The sequence below is a fragment of the Oncorhynchus kisutch genome, linkage group LG25 (assembly GCF_002021735.2).
Source record: "Oncorhynchus kisutch isolate 150728-3 linkage group LG25, Okis_V2, whole genome shotgun sequence".
Lineage (NCBI taxonomy): Eukaryota > Metazoa > Chordata > Actinopteri > Salmoniformes > Salmonidae > Oncorhynchus > Oncorhynchus kisutch.
This window is the reverse complement of record NC_034198.2, coordinates 35,115,471-35,128,944: the sequence shown is the minus strand read 5'-3', so window position 1 is coordinate 35,128,944 and position 13,474 is coordinate 35,115,471. Positions and strand designations below refer to the sequence as shown.

Genomic DNA, 13,474 nt, shown 5'->3' with positions numbered 1-13,474 from the left:
AAATAGAGATATCGTGATAATTGATTTGCCATATCGCCCAGACCTACTTTGAGCCATAAGGTATTGATCTTCACAAACTATGTTGGCAGTCAGCCCAGTGTGTGTGTGTGTGTGTGTGTGTCACTGAGTAAACAACCCAGAGCAGCAAAGAGCTCGGTGAGATGTCAAGATCATCCAAGGGCTTGTGAGTACTAGTTGTTATGGTGACCCAAATCAGGATCTCCGTGGTAACAGATTAGACAGTGTGGCAAATCTGTGTTGCCTTGGCAATAGAAGACGAGACAGGACTAAGAGGTGGGGAAAGCGGGGGTCTGAATCAAGTTCAACTTCACTGCAACACATTGAAATCCATCGCTACCACTGTAAGACTCCTTGTGCTATTATGGAAATGCATGTGACAGAGACTCTCCTGTACCCTTGTATACTTTTTAGCCAGCAGTTCTGAATGTAGCACTCATGGGCCAATTGGTCCCTGAAAATTGCATACTACGTCACAATCTATAATTTGTGCACCACGTCATTGCTGCCCCCCCCACCCCCGCTCTCGCTCTTCCTGCCTCTTGCTAGCTGTCACTCAAATGGCGAGGGCCTGAAGCTCATTGGTTGAACTCAAATTGCTAGAGGACTGGCCCACGTGGGTGAAAAATGTAGGGGAAAAAGGCACAGCTTCCAGAAAAACAGTCGCTTTCAAACTAAGGATTTCATGGCTAATTGAGGTAAGACAGTAATTATGCTCATAGATTATGCATGGTCATAAACTGGGTGGTTCAAGCCCTAAATGCTGATTGGCTAACTCTATTGCCCTTACATATACCAATGACGTGTTATATGAGACCATATACCACAGGTATGACAAAACATTTTTACTGCTCTAATTACGTTGGTAACCAGTTTATAATAGCAATAAGGCACATCGGGGGTTTGTGGTATATGGCCAATATACCACAGCTAAGGGCTGTATCCAGGCACTCCACGTTGTGCGTAAGAACAGCCCTTAGCCGTGGTATATTGGCCGTATACCAAACCCCCAAGGTGCATTATTACTTAAATGAACACATTGATACATCCAGCCCAAAAGGGTTTAAAATACTTAGTCGCCAAAACTGTCTTCAATACAATGTTGTAACAATGCTATAACTGCAGTAATAAAAAGTGTAGTTACATAGGGATAAGGGCAACTCAATGGCACTACACCCAGATCAATGAAGAAGAACAACACCCACGATTATGTGATGAGAGCTGTTTTGAAATCTCACATTGAACAAGGCTATACCCATAGAGTACTACTTTTGACCAGAGCTTAATATGCCCTGGTCAAAAGTAGTGCACTAAATGAGTACTGTAATAGGGTATCATTTGGGACGCTACCTAAGACGAACACCAAGGTTATATAGTTATATTATAGACAACAGACTGGTGTCCTATTATAGACAACAGACTGGTGTCCTATTATAGACAACAGACTGGTGTCCTATTATAGACAACAGACTGGTGTCCTATTATAGACAACAGACTAATGTCCTATTATAGACAACAGACTAATGTCCTATTATAGACAACAGACTAATGTCCTATTATAGACAACAGACAAATGTCCTATTATAGACAACAGACAAATGTCCTATTATAGACAACAGACTAATGTCCTATTATAGACAACAGACTAATGTCCTATTATAGACAACAGACTAATGTCCTATTATAGACAACAGACTAATGTCCTATTATAGACAACAGACGAATGTCCTATTATAGACAACAGACGAATGTCCTATTATAGACAACAGACGAATGTCCTATTATAGACATCAGACTGAGGTGGAGGTTATATTATAGACATCAGACTGAGGTGGAGGTTATATTATAGACAACAGACTGATGTCTAACTAAGGTTCTCCAGTACAGACTGATGTCTAACTAAGGTTCTCCAGTACAGACTGGGGCTGTGTCTCAAATGGCACCAGATTTCCTATATAGCCAAGTGCACTACTTTTGATGGCTCTGGTCAAAAGTAGGGCACTACGTAGGGAATAGGGTGGCATTTGTGACATACACTGGGAGGAGGCAGTGTACTCAGGATGAAGGAAGGACACCAAGATGTTTCAGGGAAAAAAATAACTAGTAAATACCTGTAAAAGAGTAGCCAGAAATTGCCTACTGCTACTGGGTAATGGTTAAAAGGTCAGGGAGAGGTTGAAGACGTGGAATTCGCTTCGTTATTTTAGGACATAAGGCCATGTTATTGGCCAGAGGGGAGGGGAGAAAGTGATGACAGTGAAACAGCCTTTCTAACAGTCATTCCATCTTAACAGCTCTCTGAATGTAACATTCTGCCTTCCAGGGTCATTCCATCTTAACAGCTCTCAGAGTAACATTCTGCCTTCCAGGGTCATTCCATCTTAACAGCTCTCAGAGTAACATTCTGCCCTCCAGGGTCATTCCATCTTAACAGCTCTCAGAGTAACATTCTGCCCTCCAGGGTCATTCCATCTTAACAGCTCTCAGAGTAACATTCTGCCCTCCAGGGTCATTCCATCTTAACAGCTCTCAGAGTAACATTCTGCCTTCCAGGGTCATTCCATCTTAACAGCTCTCAGAGTAACATTCTGCCTTCCAGGGTCATTCCATCTTAACAGCTCTCTGAATGTAACATTCTGCCTTCCAGGGTCATTCCATCTTAACAGCTCTCAGAGTAACATTCTGCCTTCCAGGGTCATTCCATCTTAACAGCTCTCAGAGTAACATTCTGCCTTCCAGGGTCATTCCATCTTAACAGCTCTCAGAGTAACATTCTGCCCTCCAGGGTCATTCCATCTTAACAGCTCTCAGAGTAACATTCTGCCCTCCAGGGTCATTCCATCTTAACAGCTCTCTGAATGTAACATTCTGCCTTCCAGGGTCATTCCATCTTAACAGCTCTCTGAATGTAACATTCTGCCTTCCAGGGTCATTCCATCTTAACAGCTCTCAGAGTAACATTCTGCCCTCCAGGGTCATTCCATCTTAACAGCTCTCAGAGTAACATTCTGCCCTCCAGGGTCATTCCATCTTAACAGCTATCCGAGTAACATTCTGCCCTCCAGGGTCATTCCATCTTAACAGCTCTCAGAGTAACATTCTGCCCTCCAGGGTCATTCCATCTTAACAGCTCTCAGAGTAACATTCTGCCCTCCAGGGTCATTCCATCTTAACAGCTATCCGAGTAGGGTGTCCAATCAAAAACTTATAATAATAATCCTCTAAATGAATAATCCTGTGAGGATAATCCTTTAAGGAAAAAGAATGGACAAACCGCATGTCTCTATCATAATCCGTTCCAACGTTATTGGAGTTTTCACCACTTGTAGGATGGCCAATATTAGGATGACTAAATCAATGGAGGCCAGATGGGGAATTTGTTTTAAACGAAAATTGCATCACATCAACTAGGCTGGATTCTATGTAAGAATGAAGGCTACCTGACAGGCTCACTTTCCTGTTAAACTAGTCGTCTTTCGCCTCAAATCCAGAGGACGTAAAACATTAGAGGTAAGATGGATATCGATTGAAACGTAGCGTTTTCATATTTCTACACTTAATTCAGCTTGTGTCATGTTAATTTAGCCTTTTACGACCAACAGAAACAACGCTGAAGATGACTACCATGTCATCAGAGCTCATCAGATGTATTAGGTTACGAAATCAGACTTCTTAGATATAAAGTTAACATATGATTACGAGAAAGACTCCACAACATTTAATTTTACCTTTATATTACTAGGCAAGTCAGTTAAGAACAAATTCTTATTTTCAATGACGGCCTAGGAACAGTGGGTTAACTGCCTGTTCAGGGGCAGAACCACAGATTTGTACCTTGTCAGCTCGGGGGTTTGAACTTGCAACCTTTCGGGTTACTAGTCCAACGCTCTAACCACTAGGCTACCCTGCCGCCCCGGAGAGAATACCACCGTATTCCCTCCATAGCCACAATCATATTTGTCTTGGTAAAATGTATTTTACAACATCAATGTAATCACCAAAGCGTGTTTTCACCCATTCTGGTCAGAGTGGTTAGACACCCTACTCTGAGTGTAACAGTCCGCCTTGCATGGCCTTACTCCATCTTACTAGAACTAATGAGTGCCGGTCTTTGAGGGTTTTTCCTTTCAAAAGGCTAAACGCTGGTTAATCCCTCAAGGCTCTCTCTCACACACACACACACAACTGGTTGAGTACGAGATCATTATGAGTGTTTGTGGTGAGAAAGGGGTAAGGTATTTCAGGCTCAGCCTCCTTAGAGAGGCGTGAGAGTCCTCTTCGCTTTCCTCTCTGGCCCAGTCTCTCTTTTTCTCCTTTTCTCCCCAGACAAACACACCACAGACAATGCCTCATTCTGCTCCGCTGGGGTCTCCAGGGAAACCGAGATGGACACAGTCCTCCAAGGTGTTACTGGTCAACTTGACACCATTAATAAACACACTCAGTCTCTGTGCGTGTCCAAGCACAACTCCAACACCATCATTAAGTTTGCTGACGACAACAATGGTATGGCCTGATCACCGACAACGATGAGACAGCCTATAGGGAGGAGGTCAGAGACAACAACCTCTCCCTCAACGTGAGCAAGAAAAAGAAGATGATCGTGGACTACATGAAAAGGAGGGCCGAACACGCCCCCATTCACATCGACAGGGCTGTAGTGGAGCAGGTCGAGAGCTTCCATTTCCTTCATGTCCACAACACCAACAAACTATGATGGTCCAAACACACTAAGACAGTCCTGAAGAGGGGAAGACAACACCTATTCCCCATAAAGAGACTTAAAAGATTTGGCATTGGTCCCAAGATCCTTAAAAAGTTCTACAGATGCATCAGAGAGCATTCTGACCGGTTGCATCACTACCTGGTATGGTAACTGCTCAGCATCCGGCCCAGTACATCACTGAGACCAAGCTCCCTGCCACCTAGGACCTCCATACCAGGCGGTGTCCGAGGAAGGTCCAAAAAAAATGGTCAAAGACTCAAGCTACCCTAGTCATATACTGTTCTCCCTGCTACAGCACAGCAAGCGGTACCGGAGCGCCAAGTCTAGGTCCAAAAGGCTCATTAACAGCTTCTACCCCCAAGCTGAACAATTAATAAAATGCCTACCCAGACTATATGCAGCTCTTTGAGGGCTTGCCAAGTGTTGAGAGTCCAGGAGGAGCTGTCTGTGCCTGGCTCTCAGTCCATATTAGACTATGGTTCTGTTCAGTAGGCCTCACCCAACCGTAGCAAAAAGTTCAGAAACCTCCTCATTTCAAAAACACTTTCTTCCTACTGGACACAAACCAGTACCAGCCAAGTCCTGCCTCAGTCCATGGCTGATTCCCAAATGACACCATATTCCCTATATACCTGGGTAATCAGCAGCGCACCATGTAGACAATAGGGGGCCATTTGGGACGCAGTCCATATTAGACCAGTATCAGCCAGGTCCTGCCAAGTGTCCCATCAGGGAGGAGTGCAGGAGGCTAGCAGGCAGCACCTTTAGAGATGAGGCCTTTGTGTCCCCCGTCACAAGCAGGCAGCACCGTGAGAGAGACGAGGCCTTTGTGGCCCCCGTCACAAGCAGGCAGCACCGTGAGAGAGACGAGGCCTTTCTGTGGCCACCGTCACAAGCAGGCAGCACCGTGAGAGAGACGGGGCCTTTCTGTGGTCCCCGTCACAAGCAGGCAGCACCGTGAGAGAGACGAGGCCTTTCTGTGGCCCCCGTCACAAGCAGGCAGCACCGTGAGAGAGATGGGGCCTTTCTGTGGTCCCCGTCACAAGCAGGCAGCACCGTGAGAGAGACGAGGCCTTTCTGTGGCCCCCGTCACTTGTACCCAGAAGATTAGTGAAGGGTAGCAGTGCATTAGTGGTGGGAGACATGCGCTACATCCCACATACCACCGTATTCCCTCCATAGTTACTACTCCCACATGGCACCGTATTCCCTCCATAGCCACTACTCCCACATGGCACCGTATTCCCTCCATAGCCACTACTCCCACATGGCACCGTATTCCCTCCATAGCCACTACTCCCACATGGCACCGTATTCCCTCCATAGCCACTACTCCCACATGGCACCGTATTCCCTCCATAGCCACTACTCCCACATGGCACCGTATTCCCTCCATAGCCACTACTCCCACATGGCACCGTATTCCCTCCATAGCCACTACTCCCACATGGCACCGTATTCCCTCCATAGCCACTACTCCCACATGGCACCGTATTCCCTCCATAGCCACTACTCCCACATGGCACCGTATTCCCTCCATAGCCACTACTCCCACATGGCACCGTATTCCCTCCATAGCCACTACTCCCACATGGCACCGTATTCCCTCCATAGCCACTACTCCCACATACCACCGTTTTGCTTTCCACTCAGTCTCTTAAGGTAGGAACAGAATTCTGACCAGAGACAGAATATGACCAGAGACGATAAACAGAAACAGACCAATCGTGGTAACCAGACAAGGAAACACTCCTTCCCTAAAGAAGCCGAATGAGTGATAATATACACTGGATAGGTGCAGGGAGAGAGCGAGACAGGACAGAGAGAGTTTGTTCTGTTCAGATCATGTGATAAGGAAACACTCAAAAGGCCCTCGTTGAGACCTACTATTTAGGAGACCTTTTGTGTTCATCTCAAATTGCCACACTTTTCCCTACATGACTAGTGTGTCAATTGGTATGTAACCTATGGTTCAGGGGAAACACTAGCTACACATCAAGGCGAGGCCGAGAGAGAGAGGAATTTTTTTAATTTTCCATTTGTGTTGCCGTTGCACAATGGCTATAAATCAGAGAGCAGACCTTGCACTGTCTAACAAAGTTACATAAAGACCTTGCACATGTTTTGCCTAACTAACCGACCCCTACACACCCACGGATGAAATACCACATGAAAATGTATTTCATAACCAGCAGTATGAGGCTGTGTGTTAGAGGGGTGGAGGCGTCTGTATGTTAGAGCTCAGCTATCACTTTCTCAGATAAATGTTTTATTTTCTGATTAAAATGAGGAATTCCTGATATTCCGACCTTGAGAAAACCAGGAGCACTCTGGCTTACAAATGGATCGGTAGACATTTTGTGCTGGTTCCATATTCAGAAAGCATCTCAGAGTACTAGTACTGATCTGGGATCATTTAAAACGCGTTTTATATTATATTGAATAAGATGACATGGAGGACCTGATCCTAGATGAGCATTCCTACTCTGAGACACTTTATGAATACGGCCCTTATTTCCTATGTTGTGTTGATCACATACCTTATTGAGACAATAAGCAGACAGGCGTCTCTAGCTCGATTGCCTGTTATAGAACATGATCTTTATGTGGTCTATTCAGTTCTCTCTGTAGCCCTGTACTGTACACTCACTGCCCCTGTGTGGGTTGAACAATGCAGATTTGGTAGTGCCTAAATTGGAACTCAGTGGCTGTACAGTAACACACACGTGTGTGTGAATGTGTGTGTGTATATGTATAAACAATACGACGTCAGAACTCACAGTGCTGCATGGGATTCAACTGGCAGCTGTTCTAAACGTGTGTACCACGCACAGCAGAAAGATGACCACTTCCCTCACGCTAATTGAGCTACTTTTACAAATTGGTTTTGTTGTCTAATGCCTCGTTCACAATAAATTACGCTGGATGTCATTCATTTCAATGGGGATGTCCACAACCGAGCGGAATCGCACTGCCCCCTTGCGGTTGATGGCTCAGTTGGGAGTCAGACACTACACACTTGGAATTTTTCCACACTTTGCGTAGTCTTCAGTACAGACAAAGTCTGTTGAAGAACAGGTAGTGACCAAAACCAAAAATGGTCATCTTCTCTGGTTTCGTTGATGGCTTTATGGGATAGCTAGCAACTTGTAACAATTACCTATTCCTATAAGTGAATACTATTTTAATAGTCATGTTAAATAATACACATGGGATGTTAAGCCAGTTATATTATATGACTTGCCTCCCGTTTAAATCTATTGTGATGGTAATGACATTTGTTTTTGATTATATTATTATTATGGTTGCGAGGTTGCTAGTTACAGTGGTATCTTCAACCTAGCCTAGCCTTTAGCTAGCTACTGTAGCTGTTCTGCAAGCTAGCTTGACTAGCTATAAAGTTAGCGTAACAAATAAAGTTAAAAGTAACTAAACAAAACATGCTTTATTAGCTATTACCGGAAACAATATGTATCCGGTCTTCAGTGAAAAAGTCATATTTTGCGATCTGCCAAAATAAATGCGATCTCTGGTTCACCTCCATCTTGCGTTAAAAACGCTAGACTTGTCCGCTCAGTAGCGGTGCAAGACTCCGTGAAGATGACCATACAGCGTAATGAAATATATCACGGTGTGTACGGGGCATGAGAGAGGGGACTCTTGTGTGTTCTGAAAGACGAGATGTTGAGGATTATAATAAATACCGCCTTGATGTCAAACAACAACCACAAACCTGTGAGTCTAAATGTGCACTTCACATTTCCATATTGAAAGCCTAACACTATGATTGGATTTTATAACTTAGCAAGTCATGTTGGCAATATAATAAGCTTTCAAAATGATGCCCACCTGACCCAAGTGGTTATTTATAATGGAATATTTCTGGATTGCCTAAACAACAACAGTAATTGTGTAGAGGTGGGGATGCAGGGCTGTGTTCCAAACAAACTACAAATGTGTTTGCTTCAGTTCCTCAATGGCAAAGCTAGGAGAGATCAAAAAAAAGCACCTTATAGCTGAAGGCTCTTTCCTTGAGCCATAAAAGATAAAAGTACATTTAAATTCCATATGAACTGTGCCCAGTCTGGAGAGGTGTGTCCAGTGGGGGTTCTAGACCACTTCAACTGGGGGGGCCAAGCTGGGGCCAGTTGTACTGTTAGAGGGGCCAGTTACATTAGACGTTATTGTTGTCATCGTTTTCTTCACTGCATTGCATTGCAGGCATTAGCAGGCAAAAGACCATGTTCTTAATCATCATCGTTGCCACTGTCTAATAACGGATGTAAAAAAAAAGATAGCACTGTGTGTGTCCACTTGGAGACACCAGTTAGAAATCATGCTCAAACTCTTGTAATAATTGTTTCTTATTTTGCACCTAAACCAAACTTTCAATTACATAATAAGAATATTCTTGGAATGTATCCAGAGTATTTTCAGTTTTCGTCATGGACAAATGCTGTGTAAAGTACAGTCAATGTAAAATGCACATAATCTCAACAGTGTCATGTTTGAATTCAGTCATGTCAGGTGAACATGTGGTCTGAATTTCCCCATCTCCAAAGTCTTCTCTTTCAATTGCTACCATGGTCATGCATATGCTTTTTATATTTATTATGTTAAACATTCCAATTTGTCCCTATCCATAGGCCAATTTCCACAAGCATAAAGGGTTAACAGAATATCTGCCCTGTAGGCATGTGTCTGTTTAACAGAATATCTGCCCTGTAGGCATGTGTCTGTTTAATGCTTCTATACACAATACAATACAAATTTTAAAAAGAGACAAAAGGATGTCTCAGCAAATGTCTAGAACATGACATATGGAGTTTAGGGTAGGATGTAGCCTAAGGTTTGGACACACCTACTCATTCAAGGGTTTTTCTTCATTTTTACTATTTTCTACATTGAAATGTAATAGTGAAAACTTCACAACTATGAACTAACACATATGGAATCATGTAGTAAACAAAAGTGACACACAAATCAAAATATATTTGAGATTCTTCAAAGTAGCCACCCTTTGCCTTGACAGCTTTGCACACTCTTGGCATTCTCTCAACCAGCTTCATGAGGTAGTAACCTGGAATGCATTTAAATTAACAGGTGTGCCTTGTTAAATTCCATAAATAAAATGATTTCCTTCTTAATGCGTTTGAGCCAATCAGTTGTATTGTGACAAGGTAGGGGTACTATACAGAAGATAGCCCTATTTGGTAAAAGACAGAGTCCATATTATGGCAAGAGCAGCTCAAATAAGCAAAGATAAACAACAGTCAATCATTACTTTAAGACATGAAGGTCAGTCAATCCGAAAATGTTCAAGAACTTTGACAATGTAGAAAATAAAGAAAAACCCTTGACTGAGTAGGTGTGTCCAAACTTTTGACTGGTAATGTATATTGTTGTTCAAATGTGTTGACAGACAGTGGTTGACCCTGGTCAGCTCTCCAATACATCCCATGACTAGGCGTATGAAAATTGCCTACATAAAATGTAATATTCTGCGAAATTAATCTAGATAGGAAACTTCGGAAATCCCTTTTACCTTGGCGCTCACACTTAGCCTCTGTAGGGAGAAGTTTCCGTTCTCTGCCGATGTAGCAGTCGCCTCGCTCTCCGCTGCATCCCCATGGCCCGACTTGCTGCCCGGTAACGGGATGCCCTCCGTGACATACTCTTTACGGCACTCCAAGTTGTGCTTCTTCAGTACCTCCGCGGTCTCAGCGTCTACCACGATCAGCTCGAGGCTGCCCACGGTGGCTCGTATCCGGGCAACGACCTGCTGGTGGCTCTCGCCCTCCACGCTGTCCCCGTTAACGAATGTCAGTCGGTCCCCAGCGAAGAGACCGGCGGTGGCGGCAGGAGAGTCTGGTTCTACCAGTCGGATAAACTGTCCGGTCTTCCCTTTCTCACCGTGCAGATGGAAGCCGTAGCCATTCGAACCCTTTCCTAAAATACAACATCTAGGCCGGAGGTTTGACATAATTGTTGCCGCTGATCAAATATTCTCACAGATAACGTCCAAAAACGTCACAACAAAGAAGGTAAACGTGGACAACAAACAATCTCAGAAATTAAACTGACGGACTAACTACTTCGAACGACCGGTAGCTCTCACAGTTTACTTTCTGTCAAAACAGAACGTATTATTTCACTTGCGTCTCGGTAAGGTCCTCCTCGAAACTATGTTGCGATCTAGTAACTATTTGTGGAGTGCACGTAGTCAGACACACCCACAAAAGTACTCTTCCTTGTGTGCTCAAATCAACTGGGCTTTGTTTTTTAAGTTGATCTGAAGTTGATGGTGAAGGGTTCTAGTCTGACAGGTGACAAGACCAATCAGTAATCTCCTTTGGGAAAACGCTGTCGTTGAGTTTATCCGACAGCCAATGGACTACCTTTAAATTTCCCTCTGAACAAAAGTCGTTGCCTACGCCAGAGCCATACATGTATTTATTTCTAAATACGTGGCTCTGGCCTAGGCTATTACTTGTCACATTTCTAGATTCTAGAGACACTGTCATATCCTTTTTCCATAACGTTATTGAACGAATTAGGAAGGAATGTCGATGTAAAACGCAACATTCAGTTTTCCGTCAAAATAATAATTATTGCGAGCCAATGTAACTTAATGAAGGAATGTGCCTATGTCGCAAGAGAACATATAATTTGCCTTTATTAAACTCCAGGGCCCGGTTTCCCTAAACCATTTTAAGCCTAAATTCCATCGCTATCGGGAAAAGTTCCTGATCATTTTCCACCAATGCTATCTATGATTGTAAATATATCCCGTTTGCGCATGTGCATAACTATAGATAAATCCGACAGAAGTTTGGGTGATGAAAGTTGGACAGAGGATCTCGAAATCTCTTTGCAAGAAACATTTGAACAAACGTTAAAAAAAACTGGCTTAATGTTATGTTCTTGCAATTGTGCCGTATTATGAGCCAGGTGTTAAGACTACAAATCGTTGAATGGATAATACAAATAGCTAGGCCTATTTGCGTGATTGACTTTTCAATAGACCTGGGCTGCTGACTAAAATCTGGGTTTATGATTGTAATTAAACGTTGCCATGGTTTGCTTTTGCTTAGAACAAGTAGCCTAGTCCTTGATAGGTCCTACATCTCATTTCAGATAGCCTAGGTAAAGATGTAGGTCAAATGTAAGCTGAACGCTTTAGCATCTTGCTTAGTTCAAATTGACAGACTAATTTATTCATCATGAATAGTGTTGTGAACAGCGATGCGATTTAGAGCCAAGAGTGCTCGTGTTGCCCATTAATTACTCTAGGCCTAGGCTAGTGCTGGAATTGACTACTGAGGACTGGGTCGTCATTTCCATCAAATGTTATTAATATGCCATTGATATGAACTGAATACGTTTGCCAACAACAGCCAATGTTTTGTTTTTGTTTACATGTAGCCAAATATGACTGACTGTTACCATCAATCTAATGTACTCTGATCGGCAATTGCGATAGAGCTGTGACCATGACCACAATTGCTTCCAATTTAATTTAAACATGGTCATTAATTGCATGATAACACAAGGCTGCAATAGCCTAAATTGAAGTTATAGGCTATTTAAATATCTGTTTGCGGCAGCTCACGGTAGGGTACAAGTGGCACAATTTGATTTGCAATGACTCCAGTGTAGAGCTCTGCTACCTGAGACTTGAAAACTTACCCCTTATGATTTATTTTTTGACTGTCTGTTTTGCAATTGATGAATGTGTTATGCAATGTGTTTATTTGGGCTATAGCAGTAAAAATCAATATTTCATCAAATAATAAACACACACATATGTATATATATATATATATATATATACATACACACACAACCTTGTACATGGCTTGAAGACCAGCATCCCGGAGTCGCCTCTTCACCATTGACGTTGAGACTGGTGTTTTGCGGGTACTATTTAATAAAGCTGCCAGTTGAGGACTTGTGAGGTGTCTGTTTCTCAAACTAGACACTCTAATGTACTTGTCCTCTTGCTCAGTTGTGCACCAGGGCCTCCCACTCTTTCTATTCTGGTTAGTTCCAGTTTGCACTGTTCTGTGAAGGGAGTAGTACACAGCATTGTACTAGATCTTCAGTTTCTTAGCAATTTCTCACATGGAATAGCCTTCATTTCTCAGAACAAGAATAGACTGACGAGTTTCAGAAGAAAGGTCTTTGTTTCTGGCCATTTTGAGCCTGTAATCGAACCCACATGCTCCAGATACTCAACTAGTCTAAAAAAGGCCCATTTTATTGCTTCTTTAATCAGGACAACAGTTTTCAGCTGTGCTACCATAATTGTAAAAGGGTTTTCTAATGATTAATTAGCCTTTTAAAATGATAAACTTGGATTAGCTAACACAACGTCTGTAACGGTTTTCTTCCGTCGAAGGAGAGTCGGACCCAAATGCAGCTTGATGATGATTCATGTTATTTTAATGAAGGAAAAAACTATACATGAAGAAACTACAAAAAATAATGAAATTTGAAAACCGAAACAGCCCTATCTGGTGCAAACACAAAGACAGGAACAATCACCCACAAAACACTCAAAGATTATGGCTGCCTAAATATGGTTCCCAATCAGAGTCAACGATAAACACCTGCCTCTGATTGAGAACCACTCCAGACAGCCATAGACTTTGCTAGATACCTCCACTAAGCCACACACCCAATAACTAACAAAACCCCAAGACAAAACACACCACAATAAACCCATGT

At 43.0% G+C, this 13,474-nt stretch overlaps 1 protein-coding gene across 1 annotated transcript in view; it reads right to left on the bottom strand.

Annotated features, from left to right (window-relative positions):
• LOC109889426 (Na(+)/H(+) exchange regulatory cofactor NHE-RF1) overlaps positions 1-11,033 on the bottom strand; it is a 32,017-nt gene extending 20,984 nt beyond the window's left edge. The window contains exon 1 of the mRNA XM_020480846.2: positions 10,290-11,033. Within this exon, the coding sequence (XP_020336435.1) occupies positions 10,290-10,727 (438 nt within the window). The 5' untranslated portion in view covers positions 10,728-11,033. The remainder of the gene's footprint in view (positions 1-10,289) is intronic.
• Positions 11,034-13,474: the final 2,441 nt, after the last annotated feature.